The sequence below is a fragment of the Cornus florida genome, unplaced genomic scaffold (genome assembly GCF_030987335.1).
Source record: "Cornus florida cultivar Cherokee Brave unplaced genomic scaffold, ASM3098733v1 CherokeeBrave_3.0.0_Hap2_Chr04, whole genome shotgun sequence".
NCBI classification, from domain to species: Eukaryota; Viridiplantae; Streptophyta; class Magnoliopsida; order Cornales; family Cornaceae; genus Cornus; species Cornus florida.
The window spans coordinates 605,597-626,705 of NW_026775574.1; the positions used below are offsets into that span (position 1 = coordinate 605,597).

General features: G+C 36.9%; 1 protein-coding gene across 1 annotated transcript; it reads right to left on the reverse strand.

Annotated features, from left to right (window-relative positions):
- Positions 1-6,688: 6,688 nt before the first annotated feature.
- Positions 6,689-19,125, reverse strand: LOC132302413 (cyclin-H1-1-like). Its single transcript, XM_059799253.1, has 16 exons — positions 18,788-19,125; positions 17,542-17,592; positions 17,185-17,419; positions 16,696-16,746; positions 12,432-12,510; positions 12,163-12,281; positions 12,003-12,076; positions 11,335-11,455; positions 11,173-11,241; positions 10,970-11,011; positions 10,260-10,337; positions 7,975-8,033; positions 7,787-7,871; positions 7,369-7,457; positions 7,180-7,245; positions 6,689-6,963 (listed from the first exon to the last, which is right to left on the reverse strand). Exons 3-16 carry the CDS (start codon positions 17,242-17,244, stop codon positions 6,960-6,962), a joined length of 996 nt encoding a protein of 331 aa, XP_059655236.1. The 5' UTR covers positions 17,245-17,419; positions 17,542-17,592; positions 18,788-19,125; the 3' UTR covers positions 6,689-6,959.
- Between the last annotated feature and the right edge of the window lie 1,984 nt (positions 19,126-21,109).

Genomic DNA, 21,109 nt, shown 5'->3' on the forward strand with positions numbered 1-21,109 from the left:
TAATCGTAATTAGAAAATATTATTTTAATTATGTAAAAATTAAGGTTTTTATTCACCACAAAGAAATCACTCATTTATGGTAAAAATTTATAACTTCTAGTTTTAATTATTTATAGATTTAATAGATAGAGTATCCCAAACGAAGATATTTTCTAGGTCCTTCGTATATTAAGATCTTTTCTATATTAAAAAATTAATTTTAAAATACACAAAGTAGCCAAATAAACTGACAAATAAATAGCCACCTAATTTAAGATAAAATCACAAATTAAAATTCATAAAGTATAACATTTTCCATTTTTAAACTATGGTCACTAATTTCTAATTTTGTCACTTTGAAATTGCAACATATCTCCATTTCTCTCTCATTGAGAAAAATCTAGGGTTGAAAATTCACATTCTGAAGCAATTATGGCTATAAAAAATAATGATACCCAAAACATAGGGCTGAACTGAAAACCTTCTTGAGAAGCTTCCGACCTCAGCAAGCTTTCGACGACCTCCAGCAACTTAGGCTTCGGGCGAGGCTTCGGGCAAATTGTTCCAGAGTTATTTATATGGTAAATTTATGCTATTACAAGTATATACGAGAGAGCTTCATGAATGAAGAGACCCATTTATTTCACATATTCCACCAAACCAAAAAATAAAATCCATCTTAAAAAACTGTAAAATAAATTACATAAACATAAATTCACATATGAGATTTCAGTTTTTTTTTTATTTTAATTGAAGCATGTTTCTTCAAAGTAAGATCCAAAGGAATGGATTGATATAATTTGGTTTTAAAATTTCATCTCCAAAAGTAGCTAGCGACAAAGTGTCATGGATTGGTGCTGCTAAGTAAGTACATGAATAAATATTGAGTGATATGTCAAATACTAGCTATAATAAAGTTTGGGGGGAGTTCTTATGAGTGATATGTAAAATAATGAATAATATGTTATATAAATATGGGTGTGTAGAAACTTGTACTTGCAGCAGTGTATTACATATTTGTGGTTGCTTATCAATAATTTGTAATATACGTACTGTGCATGTTTTTAATCCACTTTTTGATTTCATGTAATTCTGAATTTCATTGTTTAGTTTGTTAATTAAATCAACCTCTGGGAATTATTAATTAAAGAAATGGAAAATTTCATAAACTCCTTTGACTATCATTTTTTTCACAAAAATATATCATTTAATCTATGTATTGAAGGATAATCCTCTTCAACTATTCAATGTGTTTGGCGTGGGGTCGAAGAAGCGGGAGGGAGTTTATGTTAGACATGAAGTCGGGCAATAATTTTTTATTGGTAACAAACACGTTCTCAATTTTTAAAAATCTATTTATTTGAATTTATAGTTATTTAGGTTATACCAAAATTTAAGAGTATCAGAATAAGAAAGGATTTGAAACTCATTATAGATATAACATGAAAATTAATATTTATACACAGACAAATATAGATGTAAAAAAATAAATAAAAAGTAGAATTGAGAACATATTTGTTACTCTTTGATATAAAAGAGAGAGTATAGAATTTTGTATTGTATTGATGTGTATGAGAGATGTATACAAGACTACACGCCAGTTTATATAGGGAAAGATCATGTGTGGAGAGCAACTCATTATCATATAAGATAATGTTATATATATGATAGTAAGAGTAGGTTAAGACAAATACTATATAAGGTAATGTTATATATATATACATATTCTAACAAAACAGTGTTACCAAAAGAGGAGGAGTTCTTAAAAGCAAACAAGCCATATATATTCAGTGTGTCACGGCTTGTTCAGTGTCTCTCTATATATTATAGTATATATAATAGAGAATAAGCAACCTCAAACAATATCAGAGTCATATAACCATGGTGCGGAGGGAAAAATCCCCCACCATTAAAAATCAACCATGTCATTAAAATAAGGCATTATTCCATTATTTTTCCACTAGCCCTCCAAAGCACAATATTGATCAGGCCAGTAAAACTATCAACAGCACAAAAATTAGTGACAGCTTCTCGGGTTATCATGAGACCAATCCGGCCCACTCATATTATGATCCAAAGATGGTCCAAAATCAATTCCTGCATAATAAAGAATGTTATATGGAAAGAAGCTATGCATGAGAAAAGTTCTACATGTAAGAATCGCAGAAAGAAATAACTTTGTATGTGAGGAATTGTTTACTGAAAGGACAAGCATAGCGAATCCCACCGTAATTCTATCTTCTTTTTCTATATAAATAAAAGTATAGAACTCCAACGAAGATAAGTGAATTGTTTTTGTTATTAATTGTTCTTTTATTCCATTGAGTTGTTTTTATTCTTTTGTCATTTTAATTAAAAGAATTTTTGCACACACATGACTATGGCTAGAGCTGTTTCAATATCGTCCGTGTTTTTCTTCATGATCTCGATCTCGATCTCGATCTCAACCACAGAAGGATTCATGGTCCCATGCACACAGTGCTCGTGCTGCGAGCAATCAATGGTAAGTGCTCGGTTTTTGGTACCTTATCCGCAGCCGCGACCCAATATTGAGCAGTACTCAGAGACAGAGACATTCCTTTCTTCCATGGCGATGATGCGAAATTTTGCGATGGTGCGTCTGCAGGCGCTCGGTTATGGCAGGCTGAGTGTAGCGCTGCTGGGGGAGTACGATCAACTAGTGGGCCTTCACAATATGACTTTGTTCGCTCTCGACGACGCTTCCCTCCACACAATTCTTGTAATTTCAATATCTACCTTCGCAATTTGAGGTTCCACATCGTGCCCAACATGTTGCTCACCGCCTCTGATTTGGAGAGGTTACCGCCGTTGACGGAGTTGCCCACCATGCAAGAGGGGAAGAATCTGGTGGTGCATGGCTCGGCCCCACTCAGGATCAGCAACGTCAACGTTGAGACTCCTGATGTTCTCCGAAGCTACAGAATTGCCATTCATGGACTGTCCCACCTGCCTTTCTCATCGGATGGACTGTCCCACCTGCCTTTCTCATCGGATCTTCTTGATGGACTGTCCCACCTGTCTTTCTCATCGGATCTTCTTGATGGACTGTCCCACCTGCCTTTCTCATCGTGATTTTAATTACTAGGAGTATTTCATAGTTAGGATAGGTGGTTTTTTTAGTTCAATTTTATTTATTTATTTATTTGATAGCAATTCTTTTAAATTAGAGATCTTTCTTTTCTTTTTTCTTTAAATTTTATTACATATATATAGATCCAATAATTATCATCTCAATATTTATTTTTATTTTTTTCTTTTAAATATCATCCTAATATTCACTTTCTTATATATGAAGTTAATATGGCACGCACTTATATATGAAGTTAATTTGGCAATCAAAATTTTCAATTGACATCTAAACAATAAAGGTGCTATTTATTCCTTCACAAGAACTATTGGAAGCATCCTTCCCTCCACAAGGAATATTAATTAATCTTATAGGCTATCCTAAATGTTACAATTCTTATTAACAAAGGTGTTATTTACCACATTAACCATATCAACAATTGGTCTGTTGCCATTTTCATTTTTTGTATCCATTTCCATACTCTCTGAATCTGATCTGATGGTGAAAGAAAAAATTTAATTTTCCTTTGACATAGCTCTCAGTGTGTCATTTCAGTGTGTGCAAATATCAAATTTTTTTTTTCTTTGCTTACATTGAATAAATAACCAAAAATAAATAAATAATCTCAGCAAGCTCATTTCACGTTTTCCTAAATAACCAAAAATAAACAAAAAATCGATGTCGAGGACGTCAGACACGTTGACTGCAAATCGATGTCGTCGGGACCAGATCGATGTCGATGACGGTAAGATGATGTCGAGGACGGTAGGATGACGGCAGGACAGCAAGACCTCACGTTGACTGCAGATCGATGTCGTCAGGACTAGATCGATGTCGATGACAGTAGGATGAAGTTGAGGACAGCGGATGATGTCGAGGATGGCGGGACAACGACATCTCACGTCAACTGCAAACCAATGTCGATGACAGAGGACGGCGGAACGGCGGGACGACGTTGACTGCAGAGGAAGGATTTGGAGGCGGTGTGTATCGAGGATTTGAAAGAGGTATGGTTTAGGAAATGGAAATGAAAGAATAAAAGTGGTAGGGATGTACAAAAATCTGGTTAAATTGAAAAATTTAAGGATAAATTACATTCACACCTCCTGGTTTGGTCATATTACACCTAGATAAACATTTTGATTTTAAATTTCACTTATATTTAAATAAGTTATTTAGCATTTCACTCACACCTTTTAAGTTGTTAAATATGACTGTACTACCTTTTAACCTTGCATTAACTTTTTTGTAACCAAAGTACCCCTCACAATCACCACCGCCTCTTTGTCATGAACCTTCTCTTTCTCATTTTAACCTCAGATATGTGTGTAGGACGAGGCCTATACTACCCGATGACATTTTGTTACTTTTGTTGGTTGAAATTGTTGCACTCAAAAGGAATATTCATTAGTTAATATCAATTATTTTGGCTGGGTTCTCTCCACATCCCGTCTTCATCGTTGCCGTTCCATCCCGCCATGCACCGCTGCCCGTCCACGGCTGCGCCACCGTTCCAAAGCTCATTGCCGCAGTTCATCCCAAGCCGCCGTTCATCCATCGGCCGCGTTTCCACCGGCATTCCTTGCTATCAAGCCATTGTCCACTGCCGTTTCAGCCATCTTTTCCGCTTTTTTCGCTGCCGAAGAAGTTAGATTTTCGCCGGCGTTGTGAATCTGTGGTCGCCGATTCACTTCCCCGCCCTCGTCGGCAGACTCAATCCTCTGCAACACGCCGGCGTTGAATTCGTTCAGGCCCAAGCCAAACACCTCTTCATTGACGACATTCTAGCCCCTTTAGACGTACCCAATTGCTTCAAACAGTTCTTAACCTTCGACAACACTCTCAGCTACGCTAACCACTATAAGCCGTTGACCGCCGTCCAGGTCACTGAGCTCGGCGACGGCGTCTTCATCGGCTGCACCATCAGCCACTTCATTCTGGAATTTCTTTAACACCTTCGTGGATGGTGGTAAGTGCGGACGTCGATAAGGATGGGTTTTGGGGGTGGGTTATGCTGCAGATCGATTCGCGATGAGGATGGGTTTTCCGCTCGGTAGATTTTGGGTGATGGGTTAATGGTGGTGGTTGTAAGGATGGAGGTGGGGATGGTGGCAGTGGTTTGGGATATGTGGTGGTGGATGTAGGCTGCCCCAAAGCAACTGTCATAGCTGCTCGGAAGCGGTTTAGGATAGATTGTTGAAAGATTCTGAAGATCTTAACTCTATTCAATGTTAGGACATAAATGCTCCAACAAGGTTCCAAAACTACTTTACCAACTTCTTGAACTTGAAGGAGTTATACACGAACTGGTGCATCTGATGGAGCCAGAGATGGTGGCGGTTGTGTGTGGTAGGGATAAGGGTTTTTTTGTCATTTAAGATTATATATATTTTGTATTAAAAAATTGAGGGCAAAATGGTCCATTCACATGATTGGGGTGTAAGTGAAAATTAAAACCAAAATCTTCATCTAGCTGAAATATGACCTAACCTCAGGAGGTGTCGGTGTAATTTACCCAAAATTCAAACCTGGCTTAAATATGTGAAACCGTAAAGATACGAATTGAGGTCTTAGGACCGAACCAAACTATTATATATATATATATATATATATGTTAATTTATATAATATAATATAATCATACAATTCAAATCACAAGTTTAAAATATAAAAATTATCAATTCTATGACCCACTCTTAATTCTGTCTTATCAATTTATTTATTTATTTTTTTTTTTATTTATTTTTTTTTTGTGGCTAAATTTTGAACTGTGACTGATTATTAATTATTTAATTAGTAATTTTAAATGTATTAGGTTATTAGCAATTATGAATTTATTCACTTCCGTGTTCTAAAAGTGTTAGAGAATTAAGAATTAAAAATTCTGAATGTGTTGATAACTTGGTTTATTGCTCTACATGTGGATTTTTGCTCTTCTTTGGTGGCTCTGGGTTCATTTAATTTAACAAGTCAACAACAAACTTGAAATTAACCAATTATAAAGTACAATGTTAACGAAGCCTACAAATGGTTCTCCATCGCCACTTGACCCATTTAACTGGAACATAAAAAACAAGTGCGGAGTTATGCCAACATGATTTTGTGAACAACTCATTTTATGAAAAATTTAACAACTCTCTTAATTTGACAAAGAAACTGGCTGCTGAGTTAAAAAAAATGAGAATATGATGGAAATTATATCCAATTACAGAAAAACTTGAACATTGTCAAATGAGCCAAGGTGAACAAAGTAAAGATCAGTTGGAAGTTACTTGGTCATGCAGTGCCAGGGGTCAGCTAAAACTCCTGTTGAGCTACCTACAAGTGTTCAAACTTGGCTTGTCTATAATTGAGTGCACAGGCTCTTGGTTCATTTAATTTAACAAGTCAATAACAGGCTTGAAAATAACCAGTTATAAAGTACAACGTTAACGAATCCAAAGGTTGTTTCGACTACATGCATTTAATAGATGAGCCTATAATAAATGGTTCTCCATCGCCACTTCATCCATTTAACCGGAACATAAAGTGCTGAGTTATGCCAAACATGATTTTGTGAACAACTCATTTTATGAAAAATTTAACAACTCTCTTAATTTGACAAAGAAACTGGCTACTGAGCTAAAAAAAATGGAAATTATATCCAATTACAGAAAAACTGCATTAGTGAAAGAACATACAGCAGATCCTCCATGGATAACCACGATGTCACGTAACTGTTGAATTCATAGATGCAAGTACAGGTGTAACGTTTTATACCTACTTCAAATTAGAGAAAACCTTAGTATATTAACTGATTTATGATTCTATTACACCAGGGTCTACTTCCCTAGAATGGAATTTCCAATATAGAACCTGTCAAACATCAGGAGAAAAACTTATATATTCATTATTCACCTGCAAGCACAGAAAAACATTACATCAGTAAGGAAAACTGATAAAATGTCTAAAATATATGTGCTTCTAGGTGACAAAGGTAGAACCCCTTGTACCATGATGTAGCACCATTATTGATTCCTAGTGAAAACTGGTAATGAGATGCACCCAATTGAAAAATTAAAACCAGACTAGGTAAGACCGTAAGAGAACCAAAATGTATGTGGCAGAACATACAGTGCTGAAGGCATGTTATGCATTGCGTTTGAACTCTCTCTGGACCTGTGCTTCCGTTTCTTGCTCCTGAATCAATGAATTATCATGAGAGAGAAGATTGGATTAACAATAATCACTACTACACACACACAGACACACGTGAACAGCAAAAATGGTTCCTTCTATATATGTCAAGTGTAAATATAGTACTTGTCATGTGAGCCAGGATCCCGACATGATTTGAGCTTCCGGTCAACATGCTTCATATCCGCAGCAGTCGGGGTCTCAAGTTTACTTGCCTATAATGAAAGCCAGCAAAAAGTTAAAAGTAGGTATGTGGAGCTAACAGAACCATGGAAATGCTTGGTTCAGTGTTTTGAGAGCAATTTTCTCTCCCCAAAGATGCAAAAGAACCAAAAAAGTATATCAAAAATCCATTTGGTTGACTGAGCTAAAACAAAATTTCAGAAAAGCCTTTCTGTTTCTCTGGAAACACCTAAAATATTTTATTCTTCTGAACTATTTTTAGAGAACAGACTTAAAATAGGAATAATATAGCCAAGAAAAAGAAGAAAAGAAGTATGCATCATAACTAAATTGAATTACAATTGACTTGATATAGTCATACCAAAAAATCAATGGCATTCAGAGGAACAGTGAGCTCTGAGATGGTGTGTGCAGGATGCTGGCGAGAGAGGATGCTCCCAAGATATCTGCAAAGAAACCATTTGACAAAACAAAACAATTTTTTAGCCAAGAAAGGTAGGTGAGCTGCAAGAAATTAATTTGTTAAATACTTGCAAGAGCAATTCAAACCTCTCAAAGTCAAAAACACCATGAACTTCATTTGACTTGCGCAAAGCAGCCAATGCCAACTGCACCAAATTAATGGAGAGACACAAATTATAGGAACTATGAAACTAAATAGAGAACAGACCATGGTAACAAACCACAATCCAAATCTGAAAACTGAAAGTTCCCCAGCAAAAGTCCTAGGCTATTTTTAAAATCAGGGGTCAGTGCTTGGTGCAGTGGTAAAAGCTCGGGCTGAGAAACTTGAAGAGAGAGATTCAAGTATGAGAACAGTCACTTTGTGCAAAATATTTCCAAAAGTTAGGGGCCTGATTGGCTCAGTTTTCTAAAAACAGTTCTCAAGAACTCAGAAAACAAAAAACTGTTTCCAGAAAACTATACAGGCTTTTTTAAACTGAGTTTTCAGAAACTATCAATCAAACAGGTTATCTTACAGTTTTCTGATTTTCAGTTCCCAGAAAACTGACAACTGAACCACGCAGGCCCTAGGTCAGTCTCCAATCTTCACCTCGCATAGGCGGGGCTAACACGAAGTAATGGACTTGTTTTAGAGTGTTCTCGTCCCACATTGGAGTTCAATGAATAGTCATAGAGAGATGAGAAAGGTAGTGAAGTTGGAGGAAGAAGAATATGGTATGAAGATGGGGCTTGGCGCGAGAATGACTTCTTTGGTAACTGATTGGCAAAAATGAGAAATGGATGAAAATTATTGATAAGGATAGGATGAGTCGGCAAATTTTCATCGGACATAGGGATACAATAACCGCGTCAGCAATTAAAGTTGGATATCACAAGAATGGCGTAGTTCAATTAATGTACAAAACGGTAATTTCATTTCTCCGTTAATGGCTGTTTGACACCGTGTATTTTTGTTAGTTCAGGGGGCCAGTTGTAGTTCAAGGGGCTTAGTTGTAAACGGGTGATAGTTCGGGGGGGAGGGGAGGGGAGGGGAGGAGAAGGGGATTTACCCATGATATTATTAATCCTTTACCCACTGGTGATAATGCAAGATCCTGTTTTGGGTTACGGGAGTCAAGGTTTGAACCCTGGCAAGAAGGGAAGACCTGTTTATAAGCTTTTGTTTTCCAAGCAGGCTGGAAGAAGTAGCAAAAGCCCTCTCAAATATGAGAAAGCCGGGTCAGTCCACAAGAATTTTTTTTCACCAACATTGGCCCAATAAGTTTTCCAAACACTTCCAGTAGGCATGGAGCTGGTGAAAGGAGGATCCTCCTGCTGCATACATCAACTTATGTTCACAGGGCTTTTATGAAGGTAAACACTTTCTAGAGACTCCAAGGCTTAAACCACTGGCAAAAACCCCACTCTGCCAAACCAAAACCACAATATCCCACCAAGAGTCACTTACCTAATGTCCATATCTCCTCCTCTAGTACAGAACCAACAGCCACCAGAGAGGAGCATATCTAACAGCCACAAGTGAATCCAAAATTTAACAGCTAGACCATTTCCCATCCTACAAATCAACGCTCCATTCAAGACAGATGAACCCTGATTTGAACTGCAGATTAAAGAGCACAACTCTTTGGGGCCAACACTGACCGCAACCTTAGGACCTCATCCGGAAGGTCTGATGGATCGATGAGGAGGAAGTCAATTTTAGATAGAACATTGTTCATTTCAGCCGTATTCTTTTAAACCTAGCTCACACATTTCCTTAGAATTGCAGACCTTATCTAAAGAGGGCAGATGAATCTTGGGAAAGTTCTCATTGCTAGCCCACAGGAAATCACAATTACATTTATCAGAAGTCACTCAACTTCGTGTTAATTGGCCCTCACTTGTGACCTCTAGTAATTTTAGTATACTTATTACAATGTTTGACCAGTCAAAGTTTGTAATTTGAAGGTCATATTCTGGTTATCATAATAGGGAGAGTATCTATGCAATTAAAACAAAGAAAGCAAAACAATTTTAAAATTTTTACAGAAAATGAAATTCAACAATTCACCCTTGAACTATTACTTCGTCTAAACTCGACGAATAGTGTATGCAAAACTGCCTAGAAGTTCATAGAGCTTGAAGAATTATTGAAACTTCTGTACGTCTAACCAGCAAAAGGTAATTAAAAATCCCATAGGGGAAAAAAATTCAGAAGTTCAAACAAAATCTAAAACCTTTATACACTCTCCAAAAGTTAGAGCTCCAGACAAGGTTGCTATATTATCTTTCCACAATTTACAGACAAAAATATGCAAAAGGTTCTGAAGTTTGGAAGTACATTCAAAGCAATCAACTTTACAGGAGGAAGTTTGAATGATGAATAATACCTGCCCAGGAGGGAATAAAAGCGGTGCATCTGTAAGCACTGTCTTATCTACTTCCTTCATAGCAGTTTTATGCAAAGTCTACAGTGACATTGAACGTCAGATCAGATGAGCACATTAATGGGATTGGAGCAAAAAGCCAGTTAACCCAGATAGAATGATATCCCCACGTTTTGTGCATGGAGAACAGGATAAGAATTAAACAGAATCGTATTGTATTAAACAGATTGATATCAATATACAGAATTCCCATCACCTCTACTATTGAGACAAATTAAATGGGAAAAAAATTTATTACGCTCCAGAGGGGGACAATCTATAGTAGGGAAATGGTATCCACCACTCAACCACAAAAGGAAGAAACAAATATTGGATTATTGATTTGCTAAATTGTATAAGAACTACATTTTGTTGAACTAGCGGGCCAAGACCACTCAAGACGGTTAAACAAAAAAATGGCTTAACCAACCCCCACCAACAAGAAAAATAAAAAATAAAAAATAAAAAACCAAAACACACTTCCTTGAGTTAGGTGATTTGGATAATACCAAAAAGAGATGCCATCCGGCCCATCCCTCGAAAAGGCTATTTAGAATCTAATAGAAGTGTGATATAATAATGGTAAAACTAAATTTTAACAATACAAAGGATCACATAAAAATAATACAAACAATATTCAGTCACCAAAATTAGAGAATAAGGCTAACAAATACCTTGAGCATTTCAACCTGCTCATTCGTGGCTTGGATGAACTCCTAAAGGGCCAACAGTAATTGTCAAAAATTAGCCGCACAAGGTAGAAAAGAAATCAAATTAATCATACAGCAAGGCAAGTACTGACTAGAAAAGAATAGTAGTTTCCCTTGTACATATATAAAATCAAAATCATGTGTAAGAAAGGGATTGACAAACTGACCTCCAGATCATTGACAAAGCCTTCAAGTGCACGATATGGAGCATAAACTATAAGATCAAATTCCAGAGTCTGCAAAATGAAAGGTAATTGTTTTAAAGTTAAAAACAATAAGAAAACAGAAGCAAAAAAGAGAGAACAATTACATGTGAGTCATATCCATGCCTGAAGAACAAGCATCTCGTTATTGAGGATCACTTGATGGTCCTGTTCAAGCCCCTTACCTAGCTCCTCTGCAGCCACATGATTTTCCTCTGCCTTACAAGCTGCATATATGCATGTTAACCTGTGAATATAAAAAATGGTTCAGTGAATTTGGATCAAATGACAATCAAGGAATCAGTGTTATCAAAGGCCCAAGGCACGCTAAGGCGCTAGAGGTCCTTTGGAGCCTAGGTGCAAGGCAAGGAGCGCGCCTGAGTTAAGCGAGGCGCACAATTGAAAATTTAATTTACTATTAAAGCATATTCATATTCCATATTAAAGGCACAAATGTTGTCAAAGGTGCACCTAGGTACACAACAGGCGCAAGTGTTGCGCCTGTATGAGTCTAGAGCCTAGGCGCACACCCACTGCAAGGCATGCATATTCGAATGCAAGCGAGAAAAATATAGTACTATTTTCATCTTTCAAAAAAATGACAAGTTTACAAGTATAAAAAACACAGAGTAAGGATGCAGTTACATTGGCAAGAAACAAGAGAAAAACTGATGATTTTCTTCATAGTTTCTGAAGTACTTTGGTGCAATAAAGAAAAAAATTTAATAGATTAAGCCACATGAGCATCACCAACTATATGCCATAACTGTACATTAGATAAAAATCTATCTTACATAATGTGTTTTGGATGATGTTCCATCACTGACCATTGCAGATAAAACCTTTTAAAGTATATGAGAGCTGTTGCCTACAAAATGTAGAGCAATTTCAGATGGGTAACTCTAGATCATAAATACAACCTTGTCTTTGCCATGGGAAGGAGGAGCCACATACCTGAATTTTGTGTGGAAATCCGAAGGCATTACATGCATCTTGAATTTTAGATTCATAGAATGCTCGTAGAAGCTGTTCTTCTTCAATCTTAAGCGGTTTTCGACGAGAATGCTTTTCAGCTAATGAAGATATAATAAAAATAAATATGAGATGAGCACAGAAAAGGTAAGAAATTCTGTCTATCCTTAACCTAGCAAGAAAAGAACTTCTTCAAAAGAGATTCAAATAAATTACTATATATAAATGCAATTCTAAACAAAAGGGTTTACTGTTATCTTTTGCATCAATTTGAGGTTCTGGATACAACAAGGACCCATCAATGTCTACTTCCATTTGTGTCGTTCCATACTACACAATAAATAGAAATGATTAGTATGTGTGACTAATAAGTCTTAGTATGATACCATAGTGAATTATTCTAAATTTAAAATAAATAAATAAAAACAATAAACAACTCGCAACAGGATAAAATCCCAAAAAAAAAAAAAGTAATAAAGAAGAAAAAAGAGGTAGTTAAAGAGTCTAAAGATTTGGTTAACTGGTTTGTTAATTGGGTTAGGTACTTCAACAGTTTTTTATAATAACTATTAGATTCTTGCAAAATCCGCAAACATTTCCAACATCTCCAAGTTCAATAGTATCCAAATTAAAAGCACGACAACTCATTAAACCCATATCAACATAAATGGTAAGATACAAGAAGTACAAAGATAAGCATCAATACAAGTTCAGATTAACATTGAAGCTTCTACGATGACTGGTAATATATGTTACATTGACTCAAGTCCAGATAAATTTCTAAGCATCAAATTCATCAGATCCTCAAATTGTTAGAATTGAAATACAGCCCATTACACATATTCATGTTATAGCAAGCTGCAAGTCCATAATGTAAAGAGAAAATACTTTTGATCATATTGGGAGGATTTGCATTGATGGGATTTGGGTGATGAGGGACGAGGATGTCCAGAACGGTTTTGTCTTTTTTTCAGCAGCTCTTTACGGAGACTGCTAGCTGGAGGCCATTGCTCGATGGGCTGGAGTTCTCGAGGATCTCCATTGAGGATAAGGGCCAGCTTGAGAGGCCGTTTGGGAGGAAGAGGTGCTGGAGGCTCTGAGGAGCTGTGATGGTGACAAGGCTCCAGGCCCAGATGGTTTTTCTTTGGCTTTCTTTCCAACATAATTGGGAGGTGGTGAAGCCTGAGGTGATGGGTACTTAGAGTTTTTTTCATTCTGAAGGGTACTTTGAGAAGAGTCTCAATGCATCCTTCATTACCTTATTCCAAAGAAGGGCGTTGCAGTGGAGGCTAAGGACTTTAGACTGATTAGTTTGGTGGGAGCTGTTTACAAGATTCTAGCTAAAGTTTTAGCAATCCGTCTAAGGAGAGTTCTGAAAGAGGTGATCTCGGAGTCCCAGAATGCTTTCATTGGCGGCCATCAGAATTTGGATTCGGTCTTGGTTGCTAGTGAGTGTTTGGAACCCAGAGCTAGAAGTGGTGTTCCGGGGATTATTTGCAAGTTGGACATTGAGAAGGCTTATGATCATGTTTGCTGGAATTTCTTGTTGCATTTGCTTGAGAGGATGGGTTTTGGTCCTAGATGGATGAATTTGATTTACCAAATGCATCTCGACGGGGCGCAGTTCTCAGTCTTAGTTAATGGTTCCCCAGCTGGTTTCTTCGCTAGCTCTAGAGGTTTGCGCCAAGGCGACCCTCTTTCTCCATTTTTGTTCATCATTGTTATGAAGGCTTGCAGTAGATTGATGAGGAGAGCGGAAGAGATGGGTTTTATTCGAGGTTTCATGGTGGGAAATAGCACTAATCAGCTCTCTCATTTGCTCTTTGTGGATGTCACCATCGTCTTTCGTGATGCCAGGGTGGATCAGTTGAGGTTTTTGAGGTGTGTTCTGGCCTGTTTTATAGTCATCTCAGGGTTAAAGATCAACATTGGGAAGACCGAGTTGGTTCTAGTTGGGGCAGTCAACAAAATTCAGGATTTAGCAAATATTCTTGGGTGTGGTGTTGGCACGCCCCCACTAACTTATCTAGGTCTTCCCTTGGGGGCAGTTTCGAGGACTTCATTTTGGGATCCTGTGGTTGAGCGATTCAATAGAAGACCTTCTGGGTGAAAGAAGCAATATCTTTCAAAAAGGGGGAAGATTATTCTTATGAAGAGCACTCTTTCAAATCTTCCTACCTATTTTATGTCTCTGTTTCCGATGCCGAAAACCGTAATTCAAAGATTATATATGATTTAGAGGATTTCATGTGGGGTGGCATTGGTGATGACTTCAAATACCATTTGATGAACTGTGAGGTGGCGTGCACCCCTATTCAAAAAAGGGGCTTGGGTATCCAAAGATTGGACTTGTTCAACAAGGCTTCGTTAGGTAAATGGTTATGAAGATTCGGGTGCGAGAGGTCCCATTTATGGAGGAGAGTCATTGTTTGCCAGCATGGGGAGGGTGACGGTGGGTGGTTAACTAGGGAGGCGAGATTTCCAACAGGTGTGGGAATTTGGAAGGTTATGCGGAAAGGGTGGGATGAGTTTTCTAAACATATTCGGTTTAGAGTTCGGAGTGGGAATCTCATCAGGTTTTGGGAGGATCTCTGGTGTGGGGACATTGTTCTGGCCGTAGGTTCCCTCGGTTGTTCAGGATTGCTTCGAGTAGACATGCTTTGGTTGCCAACTGTTATCAACTTGATGGCGGCCTAGAGGGAGGTCGACTTGGGATGTGCAGTTTCGTAGAGAGTTTCATGATTGGGAGATTACGGAGGTTGCCGAGTTCTTAGCTTTGCTCTACAGCCAGGTGGTGGAGGGGGTGGGGATGGATGAGATTCGGTGGGTGGGTTCGCCAAGAGGGGTGTTTGAGGTTAGGGCTTTTTATCATAGTCTTGTGGAGATTCCAGGTCACTCTTTCCCATTAAAGGCAATTTGGAGGTCGAAAACCCCCTTGAAGGTGGCATTTTTTGCGTGGTGTCCCACATATGGAAGCATTCTCACTCTCGACAATCTCAGAAAGAGAAGGCAAATCATGGTTAATTGGTGTTGCATGTGCAAGAGGACAAAGGAAACTGTGAACCACCTCCTTCACTGCCAGTGGTGAGGGAGGTTTGGGTTATGTTTTTGGTTGCGCTTGGTTTGTATTGGGTGTTCCCAAGATCCGAGAGGGTATCTAGTGGAGAGCCGAGCCAGGGATGTTTCGAGGGCCATTCCACTTTGTTTATGGTGGACTCCTATTTGGACTCTCAAATATAGTATACTTCATACTTTATTCTTTTGGGTTAATGGGCGTAATTGTAAATCTTTGGGACGTATTTTGGACTTTGTGGATAGCTTGAAGCTTTAGTTGTCGCCTTTGGCGTCTTGTGTACTCCTTGGGAGTGCTCCTCTCTTGAGCGCCTTTTTTTAATGAAATCTTATTTTGTTTTTTTATATTATAAATCTTATGTTCATGTATAAATTATCAAGCACTCCACCTTCAATTTTCCCTATTTCAATTGCCTAAAGCAGGTGGGAACTGGTTAGGAGAAGCATTAGAGCATGGACTTGTGTGTGTCAACTGTCAAGCACTGATCGAAGGGATTTAGTAGCTTCTGTAATATTTGGACTAAGATTTTAGATTGGCAATGTAAATATTGTAAAAGGTTAAGATTCTTTGCACCCATCCTTGTAAGTTCAATTTTTTTTTTTTACCTTCTTTTGAGGTTTTGCCATTAATATTATATCTACTAATTTGCTAAAAATCAACTTTATTTGTCTTGGAGCTTGATAAGAATGACTTGTTTTTTCTTCTTTCAAAAACCTCGTCCAAGAAATTGTCTAGAGAAGATCAACGCGACGAAGTGTTGGAGCAGGGTCCGTGGCATGAAAAATTGGTTAAAATTTGTGAAATGTTTAGAAATAGGAAAAAGGCCTTACACTTTCATGATAGTACCAAATCATCCTGATTTTCTTATCAATAGTGCTATGATGAGAAATCATTTTTAAAATTAACATCCACATCTTCTTTTGATTTGAAGGGAGAATGCAAATCATTTGCATCCAAATAAATGAATATATGTTAATCTTGATCTGAGAGCAGCCAAGAATAGAAATGGTATATTTTGATGTGCTTGTTTGTTTGTTTCTTTCCAACTTTTTTTCTTCTAATTTTTTATTTAAAACTCAACTTATTTTCTCTAGGTTTGTGAAGTTAATATTTACTCGTGATTCATAGAGTGAATTATTTTTTATTTTTTTGTGAATTCTTCAATTTTTTGTTTTTGATTTTTTTTTTTTTTTTTTCTTTTCCAGATCTATTAAAAGTTCATTTGTAATATAAAATGCTTATTTCATCATGTGCATCACGCATGGATTACACTAGTTTTCTAAAATGTGAAATAACTACACAACTGTGAAAAGGCATAATACCAAATTTCGAGATATGTATCTGTATGTCTTGATACATGCATAACTACATCCATATATGTGTGTGTGTATAGAGAGAGAGAGAAGCACAGATATACTAATGAAGCAAGAGTTTCTTCATACCTTCTCTAGTGTTTGTCTTGCTCTTTGATTGGCAGCATTGTATTTATCCTTCTGTACAAAATTATTTTCAGAAGTTGCATCGAGTAATAACTAAATAACTAAAAATTGAAATATATATATATATACATACATACACATATATATATATATATATTCCACACAATAGTTTTGGATAACCATTAACTGTAGAGAAGAAGGAAAAATGAAAAAAAGAAGAAGAAAGAAAGCAAAAGGCAATCAAAGGTCTCAAGCTAATAATTTCAGAGCCTAAGAAAAGCAAAAAGAAAAAAATTATTATTTGGCTTAGTTGAATTCTGATTCTGTTGTTTTTTCAACAACCTAAAGAAGAAGACCAAAAAGATTTGAAATTTACTTGTGTTTTCCTCCATTTACTCAACAACCCAACAGCAAAACAAATACTACTACATACTAATATTAATAATGGCAATTAATTAGCAGAATAGTAGGGAAAAAGGAAGTTTGTTTTACCAGATCCTGCGGAGATAAGATCCACTTGGCTCGGTGAGTCGAAGTCAGAAAATCGGCCATTTGTTGATGGCAACTAGCTTGACTTTACAGAGTGAGAAATCAATCCGCTGCCGCTGCCACTGCCACTGGCTAGTCAAATGAAATCCCTGTATGCTTGCTATATATATGTGTGTATGTATGTATATATGTATTGTTGGCCTGCCTAAAAAAGGCCTTTCTTTCTCACAGTCAGTCACTGAATCATATGCAAAGAGAGGGCGCCAAAAACCAAAAGATCAATGATATAACATAAGTGAAAGGTTCATGAAAAAATGTAATAAAGACGATTAATCAAAAGATCCAGTGAAAATTACTTACACAACTTTAGGAACAGTGAAATAACAAGCACATATCATGTCACTTCCAAGCCTATAAAGTACAAATTGAAAGAAGAATAATCAATAAAAATGTCCTTACATCCAACCAAACAAATTATTCAGAGCAAAGAAATGAAAAGTAAGATATATACACACAGCATTTATTCTTCTGGAGTAAACACACAGAACAAATTAGGGTTTTTGTTGGTTAAACTAATTGTACCTGTTATGGTTAAGAAATTGAAGCCATGAGCAGCAATGTCAGGATAATAAAGAAAGGTAAAGTAAAGGTCAATGAAATTAAAAGGGTTCCTTTTATTTGCAAACCTCGCTCAGATTTAAAAAGAGAATGAATGCAGCTTTGCTTAGGCTTAGGTTGTGCTTTGAAGAAGAAGAAGAAGACACTTTGGTACGAGGTGGGTTTACCTGGGTCAAATACAAATAGATACCAGGTTCTTAACTTCTTATTATTAGTTCCCACTTCTGTTTACCAAGTTATTCAATTTTAGTTAATTAACAATGTTTCTTTAGACAATTGACTGATTAAGGCATAGAAAATCCTATTTGGGTAATTAATAAAAAAAATTACCAATTTATTTCTGAACAATTCACCACTCAGTACCCTATCTCTTCTTTTGACCAATTTACTAATCCTATTTGAGAATCTACTAGTGGAAGCAGAGTGTGAGGTAGTTCATGGCAAGCCCCTTCCAAAACTATGGAATTCACTCAAAAGCATGCTTTTTGTAAGTATGTTAATTTTCAAGCAGTAACTTTAGAGCTTTACCCTATATTAAGTACTTTTGCTTGTCAAAGTTGATTTTTTTTTTAGTTCCGAAAAGATTTCCATCTTCAAAAAGCTTGGCATGTTGATAAAAATTGTTTCAGATTCAATCTCTGCAGATTTCTAATCCAATTCAGATTCTTTTTTTTTTCTTTTTTCATGCCCAGATTCAAATTTAATTGACAAAAACAACAACAACAACAACAACAACAACAAAAACAGAAATAGAAGTTATAGAAATAAAAAATATATATATTTGTTTTGCTGAAATAAAATGTAATTACGGTGATTGCCTCAAAATGCAATGCAAATTTTGTTACTTTATATTGTAAAAAATATATATATATATAAAAAAGATCATAAAAAATTTCACCAAATAGGATTTAGTTTGCAAAACAAGAATTACAGACCTTGATTAGTTGATTTAGAAAAAAAAAAAAAATTAAAACAACCCCAGACATACAAGTTAGCAGCTGCAGAGAGCGAGGGGGGCAAGCCTGAGAGTTGAGAGACAGCGGGCCAGCGACTGAAACTTGCGAACGGCGAACCCGAACTGGAGAAGCGGGCGATGGAAACTGAAAGATATGGGTTTTGATTTTTTGAACAATCTGAAATGATATGCCGATATGGGTTTTGATATAGGTAATAGGTTTTGAGCTTTTGATTCTTGCAGACAGATAGATAAACTGAAATATATGGGTTTTGAACTTCTGATTCTTGTAGATTTTGTAGTTTGCAGTTGCAGAGAGAGAGAGGGGCAAGTACAGAGTTGAGAACGAGAATAGTGATGGAGGCGATTGGGGAAGCTAAATGATTTGCCCTAAAAAAAAAAATTCTGGTGGCCCATCATCCATGGGCCTATCCTTTGTGTCCTTGGGTCAGGGCCGGCCCGGGCTTATTTGGCTTGGGCCTTTATCTTAGTATGGTAGTTGAGTTGACTTGAGTTTGATTGGGTGGACTAATTTTAGGGTGGGCTAATATTATTGATATTTTTTTTTTTTGGACTAGGCTAAAATTAGTATAGTATTTTTTTTTTTTTTTGGGAGCCCACCCCTACATCCACACCCTTCACAAGCACTATTCAAAATTAATGTTTCAGAGCTACGGAGTATCAGATAACCGGTTTCTAATGAGTTTTACTTCCTTTAAGGCCTATTTGGTATGTGGTCTGCCTTATTTTGTTCTGTTCCAGGCCGGCTACAGTACCCAATTTCAAGTCTAGAACATGTTTGGATGGGCTTGTTATGTTTTAAACAGTACCGAAACATACTTAAAAAATGGCCCAAATTCTGAAACATCATTTTGGTGTTTTATGGTGTTCTACACTATTTGGCCCACACCGTCACACTGTAGCGGAGAATAGATATTGGTTCATTTTATTGTAGCGGCTGAAACACGTGCGCCTCATATAAAAGCGAAAAGTTCCTCATTTGCTAGGGTTTCCACGAGCTCTGCAGAGAGGCGATTCGGGCGACTCGGAGTGCTTCATCTCAAGCTCTCTTTTCTCCTCACCCGAACCATTTTTCCCTCACCTAAACCTTAGCCACCACAACCCTACCCTCAATCCCTCATCCACCACTACTGGAGGTCCACCACCGCGAAGCTCCCTCTCTCTCACCTTTGTGTTTTCTAATGAACCCAAAGCTTCGCCGCTGCCTTATGTCACTCCGACGAGCTCTTGGCCAAGGGGCCGAGCTCTCTCTTCATCTCGTCTCTCTCCACTCTCGAATTCTCTTCTCTCTTTCTCCGGCCGATTTAGGCTAAGAAAAAACGCCTAAATCGGCCGAGTATGTTGAGTTTTCTTTTAATTTTGTTTTTCATATTTATTTTATTTTATTTTGTTTTATATTTCATCTTTGTATACAAATTGAAAAACAGAAAATTGAAAAAACAATATGGACCGAAATTGAACAAATTTGCATTGTGGGACTTGAATGAAATACACTGTGATGTTATTGTTGAGATAAACTGAGACAAAAATGAAATTTGGGATTGTGATTAGTTTTGTTGGGTTGTTGTTTTGTGAATGGAGGACAAAAATGAAATACATTGCCAAACATGTTATACCATATTTCTGTTCTAAAATTCTCAGTGCAAATTTTTGTCACCAAACATGTTTTGTTCTCATCTTAGAACACCCCGATTTAACCCGAATTCCTAACCATATAAAAAAGTCAAGAAAGTTCTACCCTTTTTTTAGGAATTGCGTAGTGGCAATTGATGGAACTCATATCCATGCAAAAGTGTATGTGAACCAGCAAATATCATTTCGTGGTAGGAAGGGGGATATCACACAAAATGTAATGGCTGTTTGTTCATTTGATATGATGTCTACATGCGTTGTAGCAAAATGAGAGGGGTTTGCTAATGATTCTAAGATATTGAACGAGAACATTAATAATGAGGATATGCAATTCCCACAGCCTCCGGATGATAAATGTTATACTAGCTATTTAATTTATTTTAAATATAATGGTATAATTGTTTATAGTTTGTAAAATAACAGGAAAATATTATTTAGTGGACTCCGGGTTTGTTGATCAACCAGGTTTCTTGGCTTCCTACAGGGGTCAACGGTACCACTTACAAGAGTTCTAGGCCATCCCGAGGTAGAGAGGAAATATACAATCACAGACACTCGTCTTTGCGAGATGTCATTGAGCGTTGTTTTGGGATGCTTAAGATGAGATTTCCCATCTTGAAGCAAATACCCCCATATAAGTTTGAAACTTAGATTACTATTATTTTAGCCTGCTGCATATTTCACAACTTTATAAGAATGGAG